The sequence below is a fragment of the Grampus griseus genome, assembly GCF_964374135.1.
Source record: "Grampus griseus genome assembly, chromosome: 14".
NCBI lineage: Eukaryota > Metazoa > Chordata > Mammalia > Artiodactyla > Delphinidae > Grampus > Grampus griseus.
Genome location: NC_139008.1, coordinates 30,155,146 through 30,182,147, shown reverse-complemented (window position 1 = coordinate 30,182,147; position 27,002 = coordinate 30,155,146). Strand labels below are relative to the sequence as shown.

Here is a 27,002-nt window from a genome sequence, read left to right as displayed (position 1 = left end):
AAGGGGCCAAGGCTCCTGGGTGAAGGGCTGCCGGGTCTGGCCATCCCTGAACCCCACCAGCATCTCACCTTCTGTCTCCCTCACCCCCACATCCAGTAGGTAGGTCCTTGAAACACTCATGATTTGGATTTCCAAATTCCGTGCTGGTTTAGTTGGAAGAGGCCTGGTTCTTGCCCTCCGTAGATGTGAGCAGGGGGCAGGTCACTTGGCCTCCTTGGGTCTCAGTGCCTCATCTGCGAAGCGGGGCTGCCTGCTGAGCAGGGGTGCCATGAAGGTCACATGACACTAGAGGAAAGGTCTTGGCAAGTGACAGGTGCTCAGTGAGGTGAAGTGGCCCAAACCTGAACCTGTGGATAATTGAAAACAGGGTGCATCCTTGATTGTTTTTTATCTTGGCTCTGAAAGCACCAGAACCGTGATACTGAGAGAGGGGGGCTTTATTTTGTTTGTTGTAAATCGAGAGTCACTGTGTGATTTCTCCATATGGAGCATCTCACCAAAATGACTTCAGTTTCCATCTTCTCTGCTCTCCGAACTGTTGGTCCAGGCCATCCGGGTGTTCTTCATGCTCCGTTCCCTGTCACTGCAACTGCGAGGGCAGCCCGAGACCCAGCTGCCGCTGACGCGGGAGGAAGACCTGATCAAAACGGATGACGTCCTTGATCTGAGTGAGTTGGTCACCCCAAGTCACGGCGGGGGTGGGGGGGGGCACCACCAGGCTGGCTCACGCGTCGCTCGGAGGGTCATGTGCGACCTGCATGTTGTACTGGGATTGATTCGTGACCATGAGCTAACAGAGTGTGCTTGTCACACGAAACTTTCGAAGAAAGGGCCCTAGATTCTGGGCACCTTGAAGTCAGTCTGTGGGCGCTGCTTTCTGGAGACCAGTGGGCGCTGTGTGGGGGTTTTGCTGAAAGATCTGTGCACAGTGATTGGGGTCTCAAGCGGGGGTGGGCACAGCTCCAGGGTCCCTACCCTCCGTATAGTCATAGCAGCACCAGTCTGATTGGTTTTGTGTATTAAAGGTTGTCTGTATGATTTTAATGAGGATTCTAAAGGATTCTGCTGCTAAAACAAAGAAAACTTTCAAAAATGCAAATCACCAGCATTTAGGTAAAGATGATGGCTTTGGAAGCCAGAGAACCATGTGCTTAGCCTGCAAGCCTGGGCTTCTTATTTAACCACGCAGTGCCTCAGTGCTCTACCCTGCAGTGTGAGGCTGAGATTTAAAGGAGACAGTGGGTACAAAGCCTGGTCATGTTCCCGTAACCCTTCTCATATTCATATAACTCTCTTTTTCCTCTGTTTGCTGTGGGGCACGTGCACACTGACGGGCAAGATAGTTTTTTGTTTCTTAAAGACATTATGATATTTTAGGACTCTTTGGTTATAAGAGATAGAAAACCCAACTTAGACTAGCCTAAGGAAAAAGAAAGGGGAATTTGCTGATAACCACTGTCAAACCAGAAGTAGTTCTGCCTTCAGGCATGGCTAGATCTAGGGACTCAAGCAGTGTCATCAGGAAGCTGCCACCCTCCATCTCTCAGCTCTGCTTTCCTTTGTTCTGGCTTCATCCTCCAGAGGACTCTCACCAAGTAGTGACAAGATGGCCAAGATCTGCTGAACTGGCTAAGCAGCGCTGACAAAAACAGAGCTTCTCTTTCCCTATAACTTTTTAGAAGTTGGCTAGGCCAAGGTCACATGCTCAGCTGTGGTGCTGGGAGGTGAGACCTGTTCCTTTTGAACCCCATCACCTGGGGATGAGGAAGGAGGGGGCCCTCAAAGGAAAATCACAAAGAAGAGATGGGAGCTGGAGAGGCAGGAGCAGCAGATGGCCACTCTGTAGTGTACAGTGATGAGAGGGCCCTTGTTTTAAATCAGCGTTATTGAAATATAGTTTACATCCAATAAAATTCACCAAGTTTTAGTGTACAACTGAATGAGTTTTAACAAAACTCATTCAGCTGTGTGACCAGCTATTATGATATAGACCATCGAGGGCTGGCTTTTGAGCCAGGTACCCCTGCCCTGCTCTGTATTCCCTCGAGCAAATGATTGAAACCACCACAGCTTCTGTTTCCTCACCTGTAAAATCAGGATGATCTTCCTTACGTTACGGGGCTGTTTTGAGACTTGAGTGAACTGTAATATGAAATAGAATATGACCGAGCATAGTGCCTCGCATATGCTCAGGAGACCGGAGTATTACCCAATAATCAAATGCGGTGGTGCCTGTGAAGAGCAGGGCACGCTGCCTGACACACGGAAGGTTCTCGGTAAATGATTATTATGGGTTTTACCTGATTGTCCGACTCCTTTTTCTTGCCTCCTCTTGGTTTCTGCTCTTTTTTCCTTCTCTCTCAGAAGAACAAGGAAGCTACGTCCCCTCTGTGCTCTATGCCCATCTTCTTTGGCCCTTTTCCCCCTTGAGAAATGGTCACAGGGGTTTCTGTAAAGGTTTAAATTGATGGAATTGGCTGGAGAGACCCATAAACCCATCTTTCTCTGATTGGATTCAAGGAAAGAGAGAGAAACAGTGTGCTTTAAAGGGGGCCACTCCATCAAGGCAGCAAGAATGTTTGCATCCCTGAAATGGAATTAAATTTTATGCTGGGAATTCATATTCCCTCCCTCCTCCCTCTAGGAATGGCCTGCTGAAACAAAGGTTAAAAGTATTTCACTTATCAATTTTAATTGATTAGATTGCTAGTTGAGATCACTTAAATGAGCCTTTTTGGGTAGTTGGCCATTAAGAAAGCAATGGCTGGGGCTTCCCTGGTGGCGCAGTGGTTGAGAGTCTGCCTGCCGATGCAGGGGACACGGGTTCGTGCCCCGGTCCTGGAAGATCCCACATGCCGCGGAGCGGCTAGGCCTGTGAGCCATGACCGCTGAGCCTGCGCGTCTGGAGCCTGTGCTCCACAACAGGAGAGGCCACAACAGTGAGAGGCCCGCGTACCGCAAAAACAAACAAACAAACAAAAAAGAAAGTAATGGCTGTCTGTCTTTACCCAACCTGATTGCAAATTATGTCTTTGCTAAAGAGGGTGCCGTCCAGAAAATACTATGAATTATGGATTTTATGAGCATATGGTACTAGAGTAAGATACGCATGTGTTGACTTTTCTTTTCGGTGTTTATTCTTAAATGCTGGAGCTTCTCACCTTCCATTGGGGAAAAATTAACATGCTTTGCACTTCACAAAATGCCTTCCTGTGTATACTAAAGGTAGGAAACCTTCTAATGTAGGTGAAGGCATTCATAGTTGCTGAATGTTGGAGGCTGGGCTTGCTTCTTATGAGGCCGTGTTTTGTCTCCCTGAAGCTTGAGGAAGCTGACTCAGGGAGAAGTGTTTGGGGGTTGGTCAACTTTTATCTAAGGTGATAGGGTCTGCTTAAAGGAATGCCAGCTCTGCAGCAGGAAGAGACTTTAACTGTATTTGCTAAACTTGTCACACTTTGATAAGAAACCACAGCATAAGAGCACTCAGGAGCCATCCCACATGTCCAGCAGCCAGCTGGGGGGCCAGGTATGGCAGGTGAGCTCTGTCAAGGTGGCTTCCAAAGAAGAGCATCAAAGAGGCCATCACCCCTTCGGAAAAAATGTGAACTGTGCTGAAAGCCTGTTTCGTTTTCACTGGAAAAAAGTGTGGTGTGGGGAGGAGGTCAGGACTGGCAGCCATAAAGGAAGGAGGGGAAGGCGAGGAAGGGAGGGAGGGAAGGGGGAGGGGAAGGGAAGACTAGAGTAGACTTGACTAGGCGAAGTCGATTCGATTTTAGAGGGAACATAGAGTCTCTGTACACGCAGGCTTCAGCTTCAGAAGTTTGTGCCTTGTGCTAAGCCTCATTTCCTTGGCTCTTCCGTTTCTCTTTTAACCACCCCTGCTCCCTGCCGCCCCCAGCGTGTTAAAGCAAAGGGAAGACATCATGTTACTGCGTCTGTAAATACTTCTCTCTAACAGTTAAGGAGTTTGGGTTTCTCTCCTTGATTGAATTGGTTGCCACCGTTGCAGATGGTGAGCTTCCCCAGCCCCGACGCTGCTCTGGGTAGAGCCCGGAGACGGGGCGCGCTCTCCTGTGTTCCAACCACCTGGCCCCATTGACGTTTGGTTTTGCGGCGCCTGCTGTAGTGGGAAGCAAGCAGCTTTGTGACCTTCCTCAGGGTCTTAATGCTCGTGAGGCTCAGTGGCCTTGCCTTTAAAATGGTTCTAAAAGACCTTGTGAGGAGGGCTGTTGAAGATCAAAAGAGATCACGTTCGTGAAGCACAGGGCGCCCAGCTTGACACGTAGCAGGTGCTTGGTGAATGAGAGCTGGCGTCCCCTCAGCAGCTGCTGAATCAACGAGATAGAACTCATGCTGCGGGATGCTGAGGGGTTGGCATTTTCTGCTTTGAGGAGCACATCTTGAAATATTTAAATCAGTTCATCACTTGTATGATGACGCCGTTTTGGGGGGTAAGAAAGATGGCTCTGGCTGCATGGGCCCAGATGAAGGGCGCTGTACTGCATCCAGGCATCCAGGAGGGCGGGGCACTCCTGCACAGTCACTGCCGGGCCTACTGACCAACAGCCCAGTAGTGTTCTGAGGACAAGCAGAGGAGAAGCCAGGTTCCTGCCCGTCTGCCTGCGTCCAGACAACATGGGCAGTGACAGTATGGGAGTCCCCCCTTACCCAAACACCCAAAAAGAGATGCCAGGCAGCCACCAGGCATCCTCAGGAAGCATCCATGTGGGCACTTGACATTCACATAGTTGTAACCATGCCATTTGCGGCACGCACCTAACCTTGTATTCTGGTTCTTTAAATCCATTCAGCGAAACCCATCCATTAATTCAGCTTACTGAGCACCTGCTGCATGCCAGGCACAGTGCTGGGATCTAGGATGTCATAGTGAACTGAAGTCAGACTTGCTCTGTGGTGCTTACAGTTGGGGGCAAGGGGAAGGGACCATAAACAGGTGAGGAAGTAAATACTAAAGGCACAATCACAGGTTGACTGAGGTGGCTCTGTGGAGGTGATGAACAGGGTCCAGGGCTAGAGAATAACTAGGAGAAGAGGGCTCACAGGCTGGCGAGGGAAGCCTCTCTGGAGAGGCACAGGCAAGGAGGGACCAGCAGATTGCATGAGAAAATGCAGAGATGAGGCCTGGGAGTTCGAGAAGATGTCAGAGTGGGAGGCGAAGGCGAGCGTGAGCTTGCTACGGCCTCCCAGAATCCTGGAGGAGGCCCATGCGGCTGGCAGGAAAGGAGCAGGGGAGAGAGCGGCTGCGATGAGCAGGATCTCAACTCCAGTGCAGTGGGAAGCTATCAAAGGGTGTCCACGGGGACAGCCATCCTGAATGTTCACTTCTAGAACCGGAACTGCTGGGTCAGACGGTGCCAGCAGAGGCCTATGAGCCATGTCGAGGGTCTGGAGAGGCCATGTAACCTAGTGGTTATGAGTGTGGGCTTGGGAGCTACGCTGTGCCGGGAGAAATCCCAGCTCGGCCCCTTGCCACCTGCCATCGTATGACCTTCAACGAGTAACTTAATCTCTTGGCACTTCAGTTTCGTCGCATGTAAATCAGAGCTGTTGGGAGGAGTCAGTGAGTCAGGGTATGTGGTGCGCCTGGCACAGTCATAGGGAGGCCAGTTAAGAGGTTGTGATAGGGCCAGTAGCAGTGGGGAATGAGGCATGGGGACGCAGCCTTCCCCCCTGCCACGTGGGAGCAGGCCGCTCCATCCTGGGGGCAAACGCCTGGGCCTCTTCCTTCTCTCCCCTCCTTCTCTCAAACTCAACTTCCTGTTGGTCAGCACACCTAGGTCGCGCTTCCCTCCAGATATATCCGGGATCTGACCGTCTCTCCCAGCTCGACCCCTCAGTGCCTGGCTTGCCATCATCTCTCACCTGCACTGTTGGCAGCAGCCTCTTAACCGGTCACTGGCTTCTGCCTGGTCCCCTACAGTTTATTCTTGACACTGTGTGCAGTGTCATCCTCTTAACACGTTAAGTCAGATCACGTCCTTCCTTTGCTCAAAGTGGCCTCCATCCCACTCTGACGAAGAGGAGAGTTGTTTACAGGGGCCTATGAGGCTGGGCATCACCCGATACCACCTGGCTCTCTCTGCGTCTTTGCTGTTCTTCAGACACACCAGGCATGTTCCCACCATGGGCCTCTGCTCTGGCTGTGTCCACCCCCCACCCCCCCGCCGCCTGCAGACTGCTCGTGCCCCAGAACAAGCACAGCTATGGGCACGTACAAGGCCCACGACGCCCACATGTGGCAATCGTACTCCAAATGCTCCATCTACGTTTGAATTCTGGACCAAGCCGCACTCTCTTTATTATCCTCTTGTTAATGAATGTGAATGTGAATGTTACATATTCCCTGTTTCCCCAGTTTCCAGCACTCTGTGTGCTTCGTCCTAACGCCCTTGCAGGCGAGAGCTTTTAGACAAAGTGGACATCTCTGGCTGTACTCATCTGAATGCCTAAAGAGTCGTTTCCAGCAGGAGTATTGTGAAGCTCCCTAAGCAAGTTATGTGGTTTGATTGTAAGTCCGTGAAAATGTGAGCTCGTTGATTTGCTTCTCTTGCAAGGCCAAGGCTAGTGTTGTGGTCCTGTCAGTTCTGCAAAATCTTCTATGTTGCCTTATTTTGCTGATGGCCCAGTCACTGTCATGTGCCTCATCTTGGCAAAAATGAGAAAAGAGCATAAATAATAAAGATTCTGAAGACAAACCCAGAATGCGGGACATTTAGACAACTTTTCACAAATGGGAGTGTCAGGGAAGAGCAAACGGAATGGAGAGGGCCAGGTACCGTTCTAGATTACTGAAATGGAAGAGACATGACAACTGTCGCCTGAGATTGGATCTTGGATTGAGGAATAAAAACAAAGTGGCTTTAGAGGGCTTTTTTTGTGAAATTGGAAAAATTTGCACATAGATTGCGATTGGATAACGTAATCGAGATCAGTATTACCTTTCTTGGGGATGTTGATGGCATTGTGGTTCTGTGGGAGAATGTCCTCGTTCTTAGGAAATACAGGCTGAAGAGTTTAGGAGTAAAGTGCCATGCTGCTTACAACTTTGGAATGATTCACAAGGTAAAAATGTGTGAGTGTGTGGGTATAGTGAGGGAGGAGGCAAATGCCACTAAATATTAACCATTGATGAATCTAGGTTAAGAGCATATGTGTTTATTGTACTGTTCTTTAAATTTTTTTGAAAGTTTGAAATTTTTCAAAATAAAAGCTTACTGAAGTGGCAAGAGAGAAATCAAGTCCTTGAAAAGTCCGACATTTAATTAACAAGGAGTGTAACATTTAGGATTCGGGGCTCTGGATTCAGAAAAACCTGGGTTTGAATCCCAGCTGTGTGGCCTTGAGCAAACTAGTTAATCTCCCTGAGCCTTCTCCTCATCTGTGAAAGTGGGGAGATGATACTGCCTGCTTCAGAACCGTTCTGTTGATAAAGGGTGAGTCCATCAGAAACTGCTCAGCACCGTCCTCAGTGTGCGAAGGCTTTCCTAGTGGAAACAGTCAGTAGCATTCTTCGTTTGGACGGCGCACTGGGCACGGAATGAGTCTTCTGAACTAGCAGGTGCTCTTCAGGAGTTCTGAGAAAGCAAAGCCTCGTGACTGTTTCCGTCCAGGGGATACACTGAGAAGTGGAGGAGGTCACACAAGCTTGTGAATTAGATAAATTTCCTGGAGAGATGACTTTCAGGAAAGTGGGTGCCCGCTAACTGGAGAAGAACTGAAACCTGTAGGGGGAGGCTTGATTCAGACCCAGATGGCTCCTCAGGGACAGCTTAGTTCAAGCATTCAGGCCTGGGGCTCCGGAGAACTGGTTTGTTTTGTGCTGACGCTGAAGAGGACTAATGTTGTTAGCCTGAAACCCAAGAGGCAAGTCTGGATGTGGCATTTGAAGTCCCATCTCAGGCAAGTGTGGTTTTGTGGCTCTTCGGCCTGCACTCCCCCACCGTGTTTTGTCTTTAAAGGGAATACGGTCCAAGCTGGGTCTCTTCACATCCCCACCTGCTGACTTGGAACCACTCCTGACCCTGCTCCAACCCCAGGGCCAGGGCGTCAGCAGCCATCCCACCTCTGCAGCTCTGCCCCCTCCCCAGCCCAGACTCTCTGTGCCCAGTGTCTTCCATGTGGGATCCCAGCCCATGGCCTTGCTCCACATTGGTCCATCTACCCTGCTGCTGTGTCTGAAAGGCAAATCTAGCCCACACTTGTAGATTTAACACATCACTTTCCTCACTTGTAGATTTCAGAGCCCCTGGCCTTCCACCTCTGCCTTATGTCTCCCTGCGTCTGAGCCCACCTGCCTGTGGTGCTGCTTGCAGGTTCCTAGACACAGCCTTCCTGCCTTTCCCCTCTGCTGGGCCTTTGCCCAGGTGGCCCCTCTGCCAGGCTTGCCCTCCCAGCCCCGCTCCCAGCCTCCCTCCTCCTCAGTGCTGGGTTGGGTAGCCCTCCTCCTCCACCCTCCCCAGGCACACCTCAAACATGCACTTAGCACTTTGTTTTTTCTATCCCTAGTACCTGGCACAGGGCCTGGCACATAGTAGGCACTCAAAGAAGCCTTGTTGGATTGAACTGATTAAAGCTTTAGCACTCTCTTAAATTATGCATAAACACGCAAGGCACTTTCATTAACATGAAAGTGGCATTGCTAAAGGTTGTCTTGAGTAATTTGAGGCAGCTGGATTGTGAATTGAAAGCATGATGTTTGTTCATCGTTACCGTAACATTTGAATGGTCAGGTTCCCAATGCAGGCTATTCCCCCCTGTTGAAATATACCAAGAATCTTAAACCCACCTTGGTATTTTCTAAAAATGTAGATTGTCCTAATTTCAACAGTTGAGCTATTCCAAATCATTTTACCTAAGGGATAACATGCTGCTCTTTTTTTCCCTATCCTTCTTTGAAACTAGAACCCTGAACTAGACTGATCAGAAAAAGTCGCGTTTGAATTAAACCACCAATTCTCTGAGGAAACGGAAAACATGGAATTAACAGCGTTTCCCGCCCCCCCCCGCCATGAATTAGGCTGCTTCTCCGTGTGCTTGATGAATAATGTTGCTGGCCCCTTTTCAGAAATGAAGTAGAAATATGGAGAAATGAAATTTGTATCTTATAAAGTGACTGGAAATGTGATTATAATACAGCTGTCAGTTTTGTTCAAGTGGAAAATTTTAAAGTAAATCCAGTTGCAGCAGCATTTGGTTCTTTTAAAGCAGAGTGATGTAGCCATTTCCTACGTATTGATTATTTGATTGGTACCTGTCTGCTGGACCTTTTTTTTTTCCTCAGTAGCACTCATTGATGTGGTTTAATGTATATTCCTGTAATCTTTCCCTGTTTTATAAACTTACAATCATAATTGAGCTACATTAGAGAGACATGTTGTGCTGAAATCACAAGGTCACCTAATGGCTGTGCCCTCTGTTGTTGGTTACGTATTGAAGTAGTCCTAGACAGTTCTGAAGAAGACAAAAATTATTATTTTTTCCCTCTACAAAGCAGAATTTCTAGATCCGTTCTGTGCATTGGGGAGATGAGGTGTATGAGTGTAGAGACTGGGTTCTGAGCTTTCTCCTTCTTTGCCTGTTAGAATGATCGTTTCTGCTGAAGGCACTCTACAATTGAAGTATTTTTTTTCCAAACCCCAGTCCTTCCCAGGCATTTGAAAATGGGGCCACGGTTTTGATTTCTCTGATCACAGGGGACCTGTGGCTTAGATTTGCTAAAGGAACATCTTCTGAGGCATGTCACACCCTTAGGAAGTGGTTGCGGCCGCATCTCAGGGCAGCCGGGAGAGTGGATGGGCGTCCAGGTAGTGGTGGGGTCCCAGCTTTAGCACTGTCACACTCTGTGTCAGACATGACCATGTTCCCCTAACCTCAGATCTCTCTCTGTACCTCACGGGAGAGATGCTGCCTGTCGGGCTGAGCACAGTGCTTGGCGACTTTATGGGGCCCAGCCAGCAGAGGCCAACAGAGTAGCCCCTCGTACTTGACCATCTTTCCCTGTCAGCAGACGGAAGTTTGGTCCTTGTAGTCACTCGGGCCAAAAGCCTTGGAGAATCCTACCTCCTCTCATCCCTTCAACCAAGCTCTGCCAATTCTGCCAGTTCAGGCATCAGATAGATCCAGAATCTCACTCCTGCTTAGAGCTTCAGCGCCTCCACCCTGATCTGAACTCTGGAAGCCGCCCTGTGACTGACGTGCATCTTCCTCCACTGCCCATTCTCCCCTCTCCTTCGTACAGTGGCCCCTCCAGAGTCCCGCCTGGGCTCTTCAGAGCCTTCGTGAAGAGGCCCCCGCCCTCCTCCCCCTTCTCTCCCTCCTGTGCTCCTCCAGTCACAGGCTCGCAGGTGAGTCCCGCCCTGAGCACTGAAGCCAGCCTCTGTGATCACTTCTTTACTCTGGCTGATGGCACAGCGGTGGCAGTGAGCTGCCACAGGAAACAGAAATTCATGGGGTAGTGGGGTTGAGGGTTAACATTGAGTTTCAAGACATCCCTCGCTCCAGCCCGCTCGGCGAGGCTGTCTGGGGCTCTGCCTACACAGGCCTCCCCACCCCGAAGCCGCCGGTTCCTGCTCACCTCCACCGCCCTGCCTTGCCGCCAGGGACCGCACGGGATCCAGTGACTGCTCAGGCCTTGGAGCGGAGTGTTGGCCTCTGACCCTGCTCTCTGATTAACCACAGAACCCCCAAAACAAATCTCTGGGGAGACTGAAGCAGCGACAGACAGCGTGACCTTTACCAAAGGTCTGTGACAGGCGCAGGCGCCTGCCCTGAGCCTGCCATCTCCCTCGGTCCAGGACACCGGTGCCACCGTCTCCAGCACCTGTCTTGCTGCCAACCCTGCTCTGCTTTCAGCCAATCCTCAGCCTCCAGCCCACCCCCGTCCCCCATTAAAGACCAGGAATGGGGGGAAAGGGACCAGCACCTTCCTCCACCTCTTGCTGAGGAGGGAGATGTGTTGCATTCAGATGAGGCAGAAGCACTAGGAAGGTTGACACCTAGAGTCCTAAGTATGTTTTGAAGTCGAGGCATGGGAAGCAACTGGAATAACATAGACTAGACCATTGAATCTGCCTTAAGAGAATGTCCTGATTAAAGACTGAAGGAGTCCCATGAGGAGGACCGCCCTCTTCCCAGCACAGCAAGCCGTCTGCACCGATTTTTCCAATGAATGTCAAATGTAGTTTGCTCTGCTGAGCTTTCGAGAAATGTATGGAGTACTGATCTTGGGACATTGAAATGCTTAAATTGTCATTTCCACTTTGACCTGCCTGGAAATAGAAGCGAAAATTGGTTTGCCACGCTGCCCTGCCTGTGGCTGCATATCAGAGGAGCTGCCCTGGGGGTGGCTCACTTGCCCCTAACTCTGCAGGGCAGGGTGGGGACGGAGCGGGCAGTCTCTGGTCCAGGGCTCCCTGTATCAGAACCCGCCATGTGCCTCAGAATCACTTTAGGAGTTTCAAAAACTATCTGTGCCCAGACCCCACTCCAGAAGGTTCTGATTCACTTGTTCTGGGGATGGGCCCTGGCCTCTCTAGTTGTAAGTGCTCCCTAGAGGATTCCATCATATAGCCAGTGTTGCAAAACTTTGGGTTAGACAGAATGAGGAAGTTTCTGGAACTTAACACTTGGTCTCTGCTTTGCTGATCTTCATGAATTCCAGTTCCCTCTCGGAGCTCTCCTTGCCCACCTCCTGATCAACCAGATGTCACCAGGGAGGCTGGCTTTGTGGCATGATGCAGCGGCCACATCTCTCTCTAGGTTCTGAAGTCCACTTGTCAGGTGGAAAGCTTGTGCCGTGCAGGTTACCCTTACAGATCCCTTGGGAAGGTGAAGCGTAGGAGAGTCACGTCCCTCAGTGAGCCAACACAGCCGGTCTTCGCTCCAGGGCTGAAATTGACCTGTCCTGAGCACCAGAGGAAGAGGAGGTTGGCTTCCTGTGTGAGCGCAAGTCTTTACCTGGGAGCGTCTTGCTGGGCACTGGGAGGGGCCCCTAGGGTAGAGGCAGGAGAGCCTGAGGACCCTCGAGGGAGGCACTGAGTCTCACCTGCCCCTCAGGCTGTGCTCCTTCAGTGGGGTGGCGGCCAGAGCAGCCGCAACATCTAAACTTACATTTCTCTCCCCAATCCCTTCCTGAATGCATGAGTTTGTGTAAGTTAACTGTGCATGCAGTGTGCTTCTGCCTTAGTTGAAGGCAGATCACGTCACCTCTCCAGCCTGGGGCACCTTTTTTGAGAAACGAAGCGCCTAGTGACCGGCTGGGCCTCCTAGACCGCCTCCCCAGCCCAGCCCTGCTGCTCCATCCAGTGCATGCGGGCTGGGCGAGAACCACCCTTGCTGACCCAGCAGTCTCTGCAGCACTGAAGCCCCAGCCCATTCCTAACTCTCCAGGTGTCCTGGACCAGCGCCAGACCTGGAAACAGCCTGCTCTGCTTCAGGCACAGTTGTAAAAATGTCTTGGGAGCAGACAGCCAGACCAGGAGGCTCAGGAGCCATGGACTGAGCCTGCCTTTCCAGGTCTCCCCACTGTTTAAATTGTTTTGCTTATAATTGAGAGCTAAACGTCCTCATCCCATCTTCCCTTCCTTCCTCCCTTGGTCTGCTCAGGGCCGCCATTTTTTTATACCAGGTTCAAGGTGAAGTAGACCTTTCCTCTCCCTGCCAAATCCTTGTGCAGAAAAGCCCCGTGCAGCTTCCTGGTTTTCAGTTTGGCACATCCAGGTTATCTTTTGCGTTCATCTGTTTCATCACCCGTACCCAGGCCTTTGAATTTTATAATATGCTTTACATTTTTCTAAGTGCAGTTGGGGTTTTCCAGAGCTGTGCAAAGCCAGGAAATAGGCATGTCGTTTAAATAACTCCAGTTAACCTTTAGCCTGTAACTGGTGCCTCATAAAATGTGCCTCCCTCCCAGTGATGGCTTGCGTTCTCCAGAGCAGCAAAATTGATGAAAATCTACCGCTTTCTCTGTTCCCCGCTGGGCCCCCTTCCCTTTGCTCCCTTCATCCCGATGAGCCCCAGCACCAGACTCATACAGAGGAAGCTGGAGGTAGAAACATGAGGGCCAGGCAGTGTCTCCTGAAGGTTCTAGACTAGATTTATGCAGCCTGATGCCACTCCCTGAGGTCTCCCTGGCCCCTGGCTTTAGCTCTTCCCTTCGTGCTCAGCATCCTCTGCTGGATCCCACAGGAATGATAATAGGTGCCACCTGTTGGTCCGTTTCCTTGGGCCAGGCACTGTTGTAAGTAGTTGACATGGGTTAACTAATTTAACCCTCACAACCTGGCCAAGTAGGTCTTGTTATTATCCCCATCTTATGGACGAGGAAGCCAAAGCACAGAGAGGTAAAATAACCTGCCCAGGGTCACACTCTGCCAGGAAGTGGGGGAGCCAGGACACACACACAGGATTCAGACCGCAGAACTTGAACACTTGACTCTGGGCTACAACCCCTCCATCCATTCACTTACCCACTAACGTGTCCATCGTTTACAGAGTGGTAAGTACTGCCAGGGCACTAGAAATGTGAAGGAAGAAGAGTAAGACACAGCCCTCCCTGCAGGCAGCTGGCGGCGTTCTGGCAGGAATTACAGCAGCAGATGGACAGTGGGTGCTTTGATGGGAACTGCAGGGTGCAGTGGGGAGAACAGGGGGGAGTTGGGCCTTGGCTGGGGGTGGGGGTGAATAGGGACAGGAATTGCTTCTGAGAGCCCCAGCCATTGAGCTAAGTGTTGTTCTGAGTGGGTGTTCAGAAGGCAGACAAGCTGGGCAAGAACGTTTCAAGCAGGGGGTGTCCTAAGTGAAGACAGCGTGGGTGGTATGGCAGCCTGGTCATACCCTGTGTCTAGAATGTTGAGTGATGTGTTTGTTTCCTGTGGCTGCTATAACAAATTTCTACAAACTTAATGACTTAAAATGATACATACATTTATTATGTCACAGTTCTGTAGGTCAGAAGTCTCACTGGGCTAAAATCACTGGCCTGCTTTCCTTTCTGGAAGCTCCAGGGCAGAATCCTTTCCTTGCCTTTTCCAGCTTCTAGCTGCCTGCATTCTTGGCTCCTGGCCCCGTCCTTCATCTTCAAACCAGCTGTGGTGGGTTGGACCATTCTGATATCCCATCACTCTCACCTCCTTGTCTGCCTCCCTCTTCTACTTTTAAGGACCTCTTCTGATTAGAGAGGGCTCACCCAGATAATCCAGGATCATCTCCCCATCTCAGAGCCATTAATTTAATCACATCTGTGATATCCCTTTTGTAAGAAACCTTCACAAGTTCCAGGGACTCAAGTATGGACATCCTTGGAGGCCATTATGCTGCCTACCACGGGTGGGATGTGGAAACTGGCAGCAGATGGGGCGGAGGCCCTGCGTGACGCCCTGCAGTTAAGGAGTCCCTGAGAACCAACAGCAGATGCACCGGCTAGGGACAGCTACCCCTCGGGTGCTCCTGGGTTATGTGACCAGACCCCACCTCCCACCACATCTTCCAGAACCTTCAGCCCATGTAGGGCTGAGGCATGCCCGGCAGGGCCCCACTCTGGTGGTACAGATTAAAACTCTTCTCTCCATGCCTCCCCACTTCTTGCCACCATCCCCAGGTGGTCCCTGGTCTCTGCCCACTGACATTCCCCAGGTCGCCTCCCCCGGTTCCAGCACCCTGCCACTTCCTGTCTTTCCTGCCGGTCTTTCCGTCCTCTGGGTTCCTGGTGCCGAGGCTCTTCCTGTGGTTGGTGTTCTCCCAGGCAGCTCAGTCTCCCTTCTCCCCAAAGCTCTCCTTTTGACCTAAAAGGCTCCAATGTCACCTTCCATGGCCATGTGACCCCCCCAGTCCTGGACCAGCACACACACACACACACACACACACACACACACACACACACACACACACCCCACCACCACCACTCCCTCGGGTCCTTAAACCACAGGGGTCCTTATGGTTTCTTCCCCCATGCCATTAGTCTAAGACAGCCGTGCTAAGAGTGCGGGTTCTCTCCAGCCGATTTTGGCCAGGAGGAATTTTAATCAAAAGCCCCTATTGGGTTTTGAGAAGGACCTTTTTCCAGGAAAGGATTAGAGGGTTCTGGTCATTAAATGGTCTGTGGCAGAATGTTAGTCCTTGACTAAACTAGCTGGATGTAAAAATGAAATAAAATAAATGTGTTTTGGGGTTGTTGTTTTTTTTGTTTTTCTCAAGAAATGAGAACATTGTTGACCATGATGGAAAAACATTCTGATTCAGGCCTTAAGTATATGTATGAGAATTGAGGTTTTGCAAAATTGTGCAGACACCTCCCTCGATTTTGATAGCTCTTGTTTAAAAAAACAGAACAAAACAACACAAAACCCACCATAACCTTAGATACTGCGTGTGTGCACGCGTGTGTGATTAGGTGTATGTGTGTGCGTTCGAGCACCTGTGTGTACGTAACAGGAAAGCACAGTGGCTTGCTTTATGGAATCCACATCCACTGATTTACAGTCACTCTCCCCTCAGGGCCAGGGACCTGTGCTCATGGGTGGTGCCACTTCCCCACCCAGGCCGCCCCACCCCTACACGCAGATCCAGCTTTCACTTCCTCCTGCTGGGAAGACAGCGTTTCTCCTGAAAACAAGCGACAGCCCCCACCCCATGCCCTAAATGACACCGGGTGACACCAAGACAGGAACTCATTTGGGTGAAAAGTTGGGAATTAAAAGTGAGACCGGACAAGGCTTAAATCCTGATGGGTTTACGGGTGAGTTGGGAATGAGTTGTGTGTCCAGATGGCCAAAGGGGTGCCTCTGCATTGGCTCCGCAGCCATTTACTGAGGCCCTGCTACGTGCCAGCTGGGCCCAGGCCAGTCACTGGGAATAGAGACAGGGGGGCCCTGCCTCTTCAGTCCCTTTCTACAGCCTTCCCTCTTCTCTTGAAAAGAAAGACACACACTCTTCCTAAGGCCAGACTCATGTGCAGCCGGGTCCAGGGTAGCAGGTCCTTCCCACCCGGAATCTAAAGTTTTAAAATATCCATGTTTGGTGAATCTGTATGCTGGTTTTGCTGTTTGGTTGTGTGTGGGTGTGAAATTGTATTTAACTCAGAAAATTGTGGGAGGTGGAGAGTCAGATGGATGGCTTCCCTGCCTCATCAGGGAGAGAGTGGGAGCTCCCCATCGGGGTCTAAGGGTGCAGCTCCTCCTCCAGCAAGTCCTCCGGCTTATCCTCCTGGCTGTGACCCCTGCAGAGCCTGGTCAAGGGCTCTGAGACATCCTGCTGACCCAAAGCCGCTGAGCAGGTAGGGGTGGTAGGAGCTGCCCCTCATTGGCAGCTCATCAGACACCAGGCACTGTCTGAGGGTTTATTGCAGACGCCTCACCCCACAGCCTGGAGGGGCCCAGCTAGCACCTGACCCCAGGCCCGTTCTCCTCCAGTGCCCAGGCTCCCACCCACCAAACCCCACCACCACCTCCCCCATCCTGTGTCACCCAACTCTTTCAGCCCTAAAGCCTTATTCCTCCTCAGCACAGGTAATAACATTTCCAGTTTCTCCAGTGCTGGTTTTGGCCGATGGTGGAGCTTGGAGACCAGAATAAACACGAGGCCCTGGTCCAGGGTCCCAGCCCTCTCTCCTGACCTGGGGACCCTCTCCTGCCAATCTCCCCCTGCCTGTCGAGCTGCTCTGTCGGCTGGGAGGGCCAGGCAGGCCGTCTGAGGGGAACCTGTCGTAGAGGTTGCCTCGGGAGAGGGAAGGACGGCCCTGAGCTGCCTTTGCCTGTGATAACCTACCAGGATGGAAACCAGTGGTGGGCTTTTGGCCTGGTCAGGGAGAGAGTGCGGGGAACACAGGCCCCTGTCCTCTGTCAGCAGCACATCTAAGCTCAGCTCTCCCTTGCTGCTGTCGCTGTTGACCAGCAGAGTTCAAGGCCTGAGCCCTCCAGGGCCACCATGCCTGCACAGTCGGGCCCTTAGCCTCCTCTCCAGCTGCACCACCCACCCTGGGTCCTGGCTGCATCGCTGTCTTTAGTTTCCCTGACCATGCTTCTGACCCTCGCACAGGCCAGGCCCCTCTGCTTGGGACGCTCTCTCCTGCCACCAGGGCCCCTTTGCTTGGCTCACTCCCTGACATCCTTCAGATCTCTGCTGACAGCTCACTTCCCAGCAGAACCTTATCTGGCCACCAGATCTCTCTCTTCACTGCATTGGCCACTCACCCGTAAACCCATCAGGATTTAAGCCTTGTCCAGTCTCACTTTTAATTCCCAACTTTCTATTTTCGTGCTGCTATTTGATTCATGTGGGCACCAAGCTGCTTGGGGCAGGAACCCTGACTCTTTTGTTCACGGTTGAATCCTAGGACTGACAGCGTAACGGGTCCTTGGGTGAAGATTTGCCGCAGGTGAATGAATGGAAACAGGAGAGTGGCTTAGGGTCCAGCCTGCAAATGGGGGCACTGACTTTGTTTTTTAAAAAACAGACTGATTCCAGGGGCCAGGGGCATACTTGGGGGCCTCTCCGTTCTGACAGCATCTGACATTCTCCCTGGCTTTGGGTTGGTCTCTTTGCTCACTGGGAGTTAGAATGAGATCAGGACTGGACTGCACGGTCCAGCATTCGTCCTCTGAGCGTGCCCAGCTGTATGAGTCATCTCCACTGTGGAGGGGGGCAATCTGAGACTCTACAGGTCGATCGATGCGTCCGAATGTGTAGTAAATCACGCCGCTCTCTACCTGGTGCTGCTTCCAGTCCCTTGAAATGCCTGCCCTTGTGCAGCTGCTCTGGAAGACTCTGCTTAGGGAGAAGCAGCCCAGGCACAGATGGTGGCTACCTCGAGGAAAATTAATACTGTGCCATCAATTCCAGAGGCAGAAAGGGCCCGTGGCCAGATGGCTGTGCATTGGCTGGAATAACTCAGGGCGGTTGTGGGCCCTGGTTTGGGGAGGCCCCTCCTGGCCTCGCCTATAAATCAGTGGTTCTTCTGCCGATAGCAAACAGATGGCTTTGCAGGGGTGGGAGAAGGGAGCCAGCTCCAGAGCCCCTCTTCCTGGGAGCCTTTCGTCGTCGTCGTCTGAGGGGTTGAAAGGCACCTCTTCGACACCTGTTCCCAACTGGGGCCGAGCTCTGGACTCGTTCACAGACGGGGCTGAGAAGCCCATATCCTTGTCCCTGGTGGGATCGTGGGAAGGGGCTTTCAGCCTTGTTGTCAGAGAAGAACATGACAGGCCCATTTTCATGCCGCAAGCCTTAGTTGGATGGTCAGAGGGCACATCCGTGGCTTATAAAAGACAAACGGTGTGGCGATTTCACGGAAGGAGAGAGAACGATCACCTCAGATTGAGTCCCCAGGGAGGGAGCTGCTGGGAGGCAGCAGACTGGCGATCACAGCCGGGCTCAGGCCAAGTCCCAGCTCTGTCAGTCACCACGAGGCCTCGATCTCTCTCTTCATCTTTACTAGTGTCTGTTTTTCCATCTGCAAAATAAGGATAAGGAGGCCCAACAGCATAATATAGGACTGCAAAGAAGATTTGGTGAGAAAATGCATTTAAGACCATTTAGCACAGCGCCTGTGCGTTACAGGCAGTCACTGCGTGCTGTGGTCTTGGCTTGCCAGACCCAAGACCAACCTCGCAGCTTACTCGTAAGCGGCTTCATCTCATGGTCTGTGGCCCCGAGTGCCGGGTGCCGCTTTCTCCAGGTCAGGCCGGGCTGCGCTGCGGGAACGATGAACCTCCGTTCCCTAACATGGTGAAGATTTATTTCCTGCTCACGCTGCTTGTCCCACGTGGGTCAGCGGGGTGCCCTGCTCCTCACATCGCTCCAAGGCTGGGGTGACGGAGGCTCCACCGTCCCGTAGCTGCACCGCCTGGCACACCCCTTCTCACAGTGAAGGGCAGGGAAAAGCGACAGAGCTGCTTCAGCCAGAAGGGCGAGCTTTTTGCTCACTGTCTCTGTGGCCTCACCACTGTCAGAGGGTGGAGAGACAGTGGAGGGTGGGGAGATGGGAGGGTGTGCCTGTTCGGTACAGTGAATGTCTCTGCCATGCTGGTGAATACACATCCTCTGCTTAATCCCTGGGAACCTCTTAGTTCAACAACTGGCAGTTGCGGGACCAGTTGCAGGACCCAGGCCCACCCCCTACTCAGCCAGGAAGAAATCTGAGGGACTGACCATGAGGGAGAAGCAAAGACCGAAGCTGAAAGGCAAAGGGAAAATCTCAGCAAAAAGGCCTTGACTGATTTCAAGATGTTAGCAAGTTCTGGGCCGGGCTGAGATGGGGCAGGCCCACTCAGGGAGCAGAGTTCATTTGCAAATGGTCATGTCCCTAAACCATCACTCTTGCTGGCTGACCATCCGGCACCAGAGGAAGCTCCAGAACTGCCCTTGGGTCCCCCCCCCCCCAGCACTGCCACCAGAGAAGAGGGAGGCCGGCAGAGCATGGACACCACTTGACCATCTTGGTCGGCTGCCCCTGCAGGGCTTCAGCAGTGTGTGGACTGAGGGAGATAATGACACGGGTGGCAAGGCTGAAGCCTGGGAGGTGGAAGGGCCGGAAGGGGCTGTGGACATGAGGTTTGGGGCCTGGCTGGCCCGGGCCCCACTTGCAGCTCTGCCAGTTGGTGGTTGTGTGCCATGGGAAGTGACCTCACCTCTCGAGCCCTCTGTTGCCTCCTCTGTGATGTAGGGAGAATAATAAATCATGGGTACTCAACCAGGATGTCATGAGGATGGAACAAGATAACGTGTGTAAAGCACAGAGCCACGGTTTGCTGGCAGTGCACTGTTACTATTATTGCCGCTGTTGGTGGTGTGCTTGTTTTTGAAGAAGATTTTGTCTGAGAAACTTCTTTGGTTTCTGGGGTATGCACACAAGCACCAGAGCCAAGGATGAGGCTCAGGTGGGGGTCCCTAGGCTCATGCCCTGACCTGACAGGTGGCGGCCCTGGATGTCGTGGTTAGGAGCCTGGGCTGGGCCTGTCCCCCATCTCAGGTCCCCACTTGCTACCTCTGTGCCGTGGGCAGGTGACTTCATGTCACCCATGATATGGGGATAGTAAGCATTTCCCCCTTCTAGGGGGTATAATGAGGATTCTGTGAGCACTGTTTTCACAGTGCTTTGCCATAATAAATACTTGGGACAGTAACTCAGGGGTAGCTACTTTCCCTGTTAAAGACTTAGCCGAGACGTGTGGCCCTCAGGTAGTGGCAGTTGCCGAGTCATTTTATACCACTGCCCCGGAGACGGCGTGAAGGCCTGAGTGCCTGGACACGGCCCCAGTGCTTGCCTCTCAGGAGCCTGGTGTCATCTTTTAAATCAGTGCTACCCTGTCTCTTCCGTTCAATTCACGTCCACTCCTCTCAGCAGAGGCACCCGGGTACCAGTGTTCCCCATGCGGGAAGTATTCAAGTACCACCTCGGAGGTGTTTGCCACGTAAAAGAACCAAGTGTATTATCATTCATTTAATCTTTTTCTTTGACTGTGTTCACAATAACTCCCTCGCAGGGCCAGGTGGGCTAGGTTAAGCTAATCCTAACTTTTACCAGAAATCTTGGGATCCATAGTAATTAATAAGCGTATAGTTTTCTCACTACACATGAACATAAATATAGAATGACTAAAGTAAAGTAACCATTCGCACGTGTGCCTTCTAAAGCCACCTCACGTTCCCCCGGGGTCTGCACGTAAGGTGTGCTTTTAGTCACCCCCAGGACCCCACCGGCCTGCAGAGCCCCGTCTGGTTCCCAGGGCGTCCAGGAAGTAGTGCCCCCTCCCTTGGGCTTGGCTGTGATTTTTATCTTACAGCGGTGGGGTGGTAAGGCAGTTGTACAGCCACATTTAATATTCAGTACTGTTATTTTTAATTTATGAAATAAACCCAAACTACTACTTATTTTTTTACGGCCACCTATAGATATTAAATGAGACAGATTTTGCTTGGTGGAGCGTGGGTTTAGAAGGCTGAGCTGGCATAATACAGGGGGTTTCGATCCCAGATTTCTTTTCGCCCCAGGGAAGAAAGTTCTATTCCTGTCTCAACAATTCTTCCAGGGAATCAGGGAACATATACCAACAAATTATGTATCACAGTCACCAGGGATATATATTTAAAATGCTGATAAACTAGTCTGGAATCTGCATTTGTTACCAAGTTCCCCAGGGCGTTGGAGGCCACACCTGGTTTCAGTGGTCCCCTTACATGGGTTCACGGAGTGGGGAGGGGGTTCTTGTGGAATCTTTCTGCACCTCTGAAGAGGTAACATCTTCATTTTACATCTTTGAGGACTGAGGCTCCCAGAGGTCACGTGATTGGCCTAAGTTTACACAGCTAAGACACAGCAGAACCAGTCTGGGGACCCTGGCTGCCTGGCCCCCAAGACTCCTTGCTTTCTTCTTCACGGCCTAGGCAGAGTCAGGCTGTCCTTAGCCAGGAGGGCTGATGTTCATGGGCTGTCCTCCGTGTACCACTTTTCGGCTGGGTGTGGGTAAGGGCCTTGATGGGGCCTAGAAAAGAGAGAGAGCTGCTGATAGAAGGCCCGCAGTGATCTCCGGCTGGGCAGGCCAAGGAAGCGCAGCGCTGTCAGCGCTGAGGCTGTCTGATGCACAGCCTCAGTCTTGAGAGTGTGCCCGTGACCCTAGTCATGGCCAAGACCATCTCCAGAGGAGATGATGGGCAGCTGGAGTCAGTGCTCTGCAAACCTTTTTTCCCCAAAGAGCCTGGAAATGATGCAGAATCACAACCTCAGCTCTGGTTGGAAAATGGCCTCATACTTAACGCCGTCTCTGCCCCTCATCCACCCCTAGAGTGGTCACCCATCCTGGGAACAGTCAGGTTGGGATCCTGCCATTGAGTCAGTAATTCCATGTTTTTCTTTGCTGTTTAAAGGTCACCAAATAATACAGAAACACATTCATGTTGTTTAAATTAGAAGATCAGATAATACAGTGTGTGGAGTAAAAAGTGAAAGTACCCTTTCACCCCTCCCAGCGTCCTGCGGCCGTCCCCTAACCCTCCAGCCTCTACAGCGGTAACTCTCAGCTCGGGCTGGGCATGTCTCCTTCCAGACCTTGTTCTCTGCACTAGTGCACATAAGTTCATACTCGTAGGCACAAACTCTGCCTCATTTATCACCGTCACCCCGGTCCAGGCACGGGCCTGGCACTTAGTAGGCACGTGATAAATGCTTGTTGAATGCATGACCATCGCTGTAGTTTTTACACAGATGGGATCACGCATATCTTGGTCTGCAGCTTGCTTTTTGCAATTAACAGTGGGGCTTTCCTTTGTCAGGACACACGGATGGAGCTTGTTTGCACATTATGCGTTGAATGGAGGGGCCCGAAGTGCTGTCGTCGGGCAGCCACTCCCGTTGATGGGCGTTTGGCCAGCTCCCCACTGTTCACTGTCCCAACAACCCAGGAGGGTTGGGCCTGGAGAGCAGCTCTGCTTCGCTGTGAAACCGCTGGGGTAGAGTTAGGTATCTCGCCATGTACGACAGCTTCTATCAAGTTGCCCTCCACGGAAGCTGCTGTACCCATCAGGCCTCTTGCTGACAGCATAGGGAAGGCCCATTTCCTCACCCCTCGCCCTCAGTGACCACTGTCAGCCTTCTTCATTTGTGCCAGTGTGATGGGCAAGAGCACAGCCATCTGCTAGGCACCGTCAGCCTGGTTAAGTGGGCAGAGGGGCCTGCAGGAGCTCCGCCTTCCAGACCCCAGGCAGCCTGGGTGCTCGCTGAGGAGCCCGGGCTCAGCTCCCGGCTTGGGTTCAGCCCACCCAGCCCCTTGAGGCGCCACCCAGACCAGTCAACCCCGTGCTCTGCTCCTTGTTTCCCATCCCCCGCTTTGCTCCTCGGAGAGGCGCCAGAAGAGACTTCCAGCCCTTGGCAAGCCTGCCTCCTCCGTGTGCACTAGGGGGCGCGCAGCTGTGTCCTCTCAAACCTCCACCATCCTTCACACTCAAGTATCTGTTTAGATGTTCCCAACCCCCTGCTTGGCAGTTGTTTATTTTAACACAGTACCAGAAATATGCTTGCTTAGTTATTTGATTCTCTGCCAAGCCTCCATCTCATAAAATAATACATCCCCTGTATGAATTCTGGTTCCTCAGAAGAACCACAGAAGGGGACCTGCCTCATAGGACTAAAGCTTCATCAGTCCCACGGGTAGCCCATCAACATTCATGTGGCTTGAAGAAGAGCCCTCAGAATGTTTCATCCTTTTCCCATGTTTGTGGATTCACTGAATGATTCTTAGGGGCTGGTCAGGAAAGGGACCATGGGGTCCTCGAACTGGAATTCTTATACCATGGGTAAGGGAGCACAGGGTGATGTCTGAGGGCATCTCAAATAGTGCCGTGGAGCCTCTGCAACCCCACAGCAGACCGTTTTATTTCTCCATCTCTTCCACTAACTCCCCAGCCACCTGCCCACCCTGGCCCCCCAGCATGGAATCGGCAGCCCCGTGTCTTCAGAGGCTCCCATAGACATCGCTTTTAAAAGCTACCAATCTCCTTTCTCAGTAAAGTCCTGAGGTAAACAGTTTTCCGTCCTATGTTTATATCTGCCCCGACTCACACCATGAACTGCTTCTATTAAAAGACACAGGAGGGCTTCCCTGGTGGCGCAGTGGTTGGGGGTCCGCCTGCCGATGCAGGGGACGCGGGTTCGTGCCCCGGTCCGGGAGGATCCCACGTGCCACGGAGCGGCTGGGCCCGTGGGACATGGCCGCTGAGCCTGCGCGTCCGGAGCCTGTGCTCCGCAGCGGGAGAGGCCGCAACGGTGAGAGGCCCGCGTACCACAAAAAAAAAAAAAAAGACACAGGAGATTGATAACCGGCATAGAGAAAGGTATCACTTATTCTGAAGGGTGAAAGGGAAGTTGTGTGTGGCTTTCAGTAAAAGCTCGCTGGCTTATTCAGCTTATTCAGTGTCAGCCACTCCATGAAGAAGGCTCGCTTTGTAGGGGTGCTCCGGGGTCTGAGAGAGTAGGGCCTTTGGAGGCTGGAATTCTGGCCCAGCCACTTGGGGTGGCAGAGCTGTGCGCCCTGGGCAGCTCCTGCCCCCCCTCCCCCCACCCAACCCCGGGGCTCAGAGCTTCCCACCCACCTCTGCAGGGCTGTCAGGAGGTGCAGGCACCACAGAGGGAGGGGCCCTGGCCCAGCGGCAGGGAGAGGTAGGGAGGGAGCGGTGCACCCCGAATGCCTACCCCCCAGCCCTCCAGCCTGCCCTGCCGCTGGTCAGCTGGGTGACTTTGCAGAGACACTGAACAGTAGCCTGAGCTTCCCTTCATCTGGAAAATGAGGAGAATTGTCAGGAAGGCCCTGAGCACAGTGCCTGAAACACAGCAGGCTTCTAAGAAATGTGAACCAGAGAGTTACCACTGAGGCTGCAAGATGACCTGCTAGGCTTCTGGTAACTAAGCTCCAGCCCAGGCAGGGCCGGAGCTTTCCCTTCTAAAGCACCCCTCTTCTCTTTGCAGGGAAGGCATGTCCTGAACAAGGGTGCTCTGAACCCCCGTGGGCAGTTCTGAGCAATGTTACCCACAACTGCCAGGTGTTTGCTTGGTCAGAAGGGTTCCCCACCAGCCGGCCCATGCCCACTGCAGGGTCCACTTGGGCCTGATATGCGGGAGCCCTGCGTATGTGATTGGAAGGAAGCTGTTTAAGCTCTAAAAACGCACTGAAACCAGTCCCTGGCTCCCAGGCACTCCCAGCGTTTCCTTGAAAGTGGATTTGCAAATACAAATTCAGACGTAATTGATTCCAGTTCTCACCCCAAAAACTTTTGGTTTGCTTTCTCTCTTTTTTCTTCCCTTCTTTTGTTCTGGGCCCAGCGGTAAGAGTAGGGGCTCCCATGTCAGAATGTATCAGGGTTTGAGTACCAGCTCTGTTGTCTATTAACTACATGACCTTGGACAAGTTCATTAAACTCTGAGGACCCCAACTTCCTCATCTGGAAAACAGGGTTATTGTGAGAATTAAATTACTTAATATACCAGAAAGTGCCTGCCAGCACCTGGCCTGTAATATAATGCTCGGTGCATGTCAGCTGTCATTATTGTCCTCATTGTCACGACTGTCCCCAGCCCAGTGGGAGACAGGCCAGGAGGCAGGCAGCCTCCCTCCACAGAGTACTGAGCTTTGCGTGCAGCAGCGGGGAGCCGGAACCAGCGAGGACCGTCCTCGCCTGGACCATTCCCTCAGGGCCCATCCCTGGATTCTCGGTCTCCGGAGTCCCCACACCCTCCAACCCTATGGAGCTTTGGGAGCAGTGCATAAAAGTGACCTTTATCTCACGTGAGCTCAACTAGACCTGCTCAGCAAAGCAAAGAGAGGGAAAGGCCGCATATAGTGGCTCATTCTTGTCATCCCTCACACAGAGCCTGGGCCCTGGAGCCAGGGCCTCTGGAGAAAAGAAGCAGCTGTCCCTTAGCCAGTATGAGGCCACATCTCAAAAACGTGTGTTTGGAGTGCATCGCGGTCTCCTAAAGACCAGCCGACACAGCCTGCGGTGCTCAGCCGAAGAAACAGCAGGCTCCCGGTGGCAGGGGCCGTAGAGCACGCCCTGGCGGGCACTTGGGTGGTTTTGCCCAGACTTGGTTTTCTCTTTCTGCTCTGCTCCCCTTGGTGGAAGGAGGGCAGCTTTCTCTCTGTGCTTCCTGGCAGTGGGTAGCCACCAAATACCTGCCTCTTGGAGCAAAGTAAACTCATTTTTGAAGAAGTAAGCATCAGCCAGGCCTTCAGGGGAGGGTGGAAACCCACCAGGCAGAGGGCACAGATGGGTGGAGAAGGGCAGGCTGTGCACAGGACTGACCGAAGAGCAGGGAGGGGAGAGGGGAGAGCAGAGCGCACAGAGGATATGGCGGGGTCGAGGGGGCCGCTCACAAGGAAGGAAAAGCTGTGCTTTGAGCACAGGTGTGACAAACTGGGATGTGCGCTCCAGAAAGGTCCTGCCACACCATGGTCATGGGCAGTGGTGAGGCAGCAAGACCTTAGGCGGGCAGCTGGTGGAAGGGGCCTCTTGCTGGATCTGGAGCTAGAGGATGATGGCACGAACCAAGGCGGCCCGTGGGGATGGGGCCAAGGGCCCAAAGGGTAGAGAGGGTCCTTTGGCCTCATGCCCTGTTGGAGAGGGTGGGCGTGGGGCGAGCGCCCTTGGTTAGTCGGGCAGGTCTCTCTGGCCACACCGCGCCACAGTGGTTTAGCTCTGCCTTCCTTTATAATGGTGCTGTTAGGAAGCAGGACTGACCCCAATCTTCTAAGTGATGCCCAGGTCTCAACCTCTTCTCCGGGGTACTTGCTGGCCCTGCAGGGCCCTTCCCAGCCGGTGTCCTAAGGAACTGCGTTGTAATAGGCCCTGCTGCTGTGTCACCTTTTGGTGACAGAAGATGTGGCCTCTGGGGGCTCAAAGGGAAACTGAAAGGTGATGTGAGTCAGGGGTTCCATAGGCTTGACCCAGAAGCTGCAAGCGCCAGTCCCAGTCAGGCCGTGCCGGAGAAGTTTCCAGCCCTAACGGGTGATTACAGTAAATGGTCTGGAGGCCCCTGCCCTCCACGAAGGCCAGCCTTCACCTACAGGTGCGAGGTTGGTGGGAGGAGGCAGACAGTGCTCACTTGTGGCTTAACGGGCCCTCTAGGCACAGCTGCTCAGGCCAGGGGCAGCTGAGCCCCGCAGGAGACCTGCCCTCTGAAGTTTGAGGCCTTTGCAGGCTCTGCCTCCCCCGCCCAACCCCCAGGCCCATTTATCACAGCTGCCTGGTTCACCCGGCATTTCCCTTCTTGAGAACTGACCTCACGTGTCCTGTGTGCATCTGAGTTCTTTAGAAAGAATCTTTCCCTTTTTTCCTTTGGGGCCCTGCATGCCTGCCTGGGCCCTCACCACTGCCCAAATATGCCTGCTCTCATTTCCCTATTGCCTCTGCCATGGAGTTTATAACATAACTCAAATGTGAAAAACCAGCTTTGCATGAATTTTACTTGAATCATATTTAAACCAATAAGTCTGTAGAATGAA

At 52.4% G+C, this 27,002-nt stretch overlaps 1 protein-coding gene across 3 annotated transcripts in view; it reads left to right on the top strand.

Moving 5' to 3' along the window:
* CLEC16A (C-type lectin domain containing 16A) overlaps positions 1-27,002 on the top strand; it is a 209,816-nt gene that overhangs the window by 104,254 nt on the left and 78,560 nt on the right. For all 3 annotated transcript variants that reach the window (XM_082670276.1, XM_082670277.1, XM_082670275.1), the window contains exon 18: positions 548-668. In XM_082670276.1, coding sequence (XP_082526402.1) covers positions 548-668 — 121 coding nt within the window. The remainder of the gene's footprint in view (positions 1-547; positions 669-27,002) is intronic.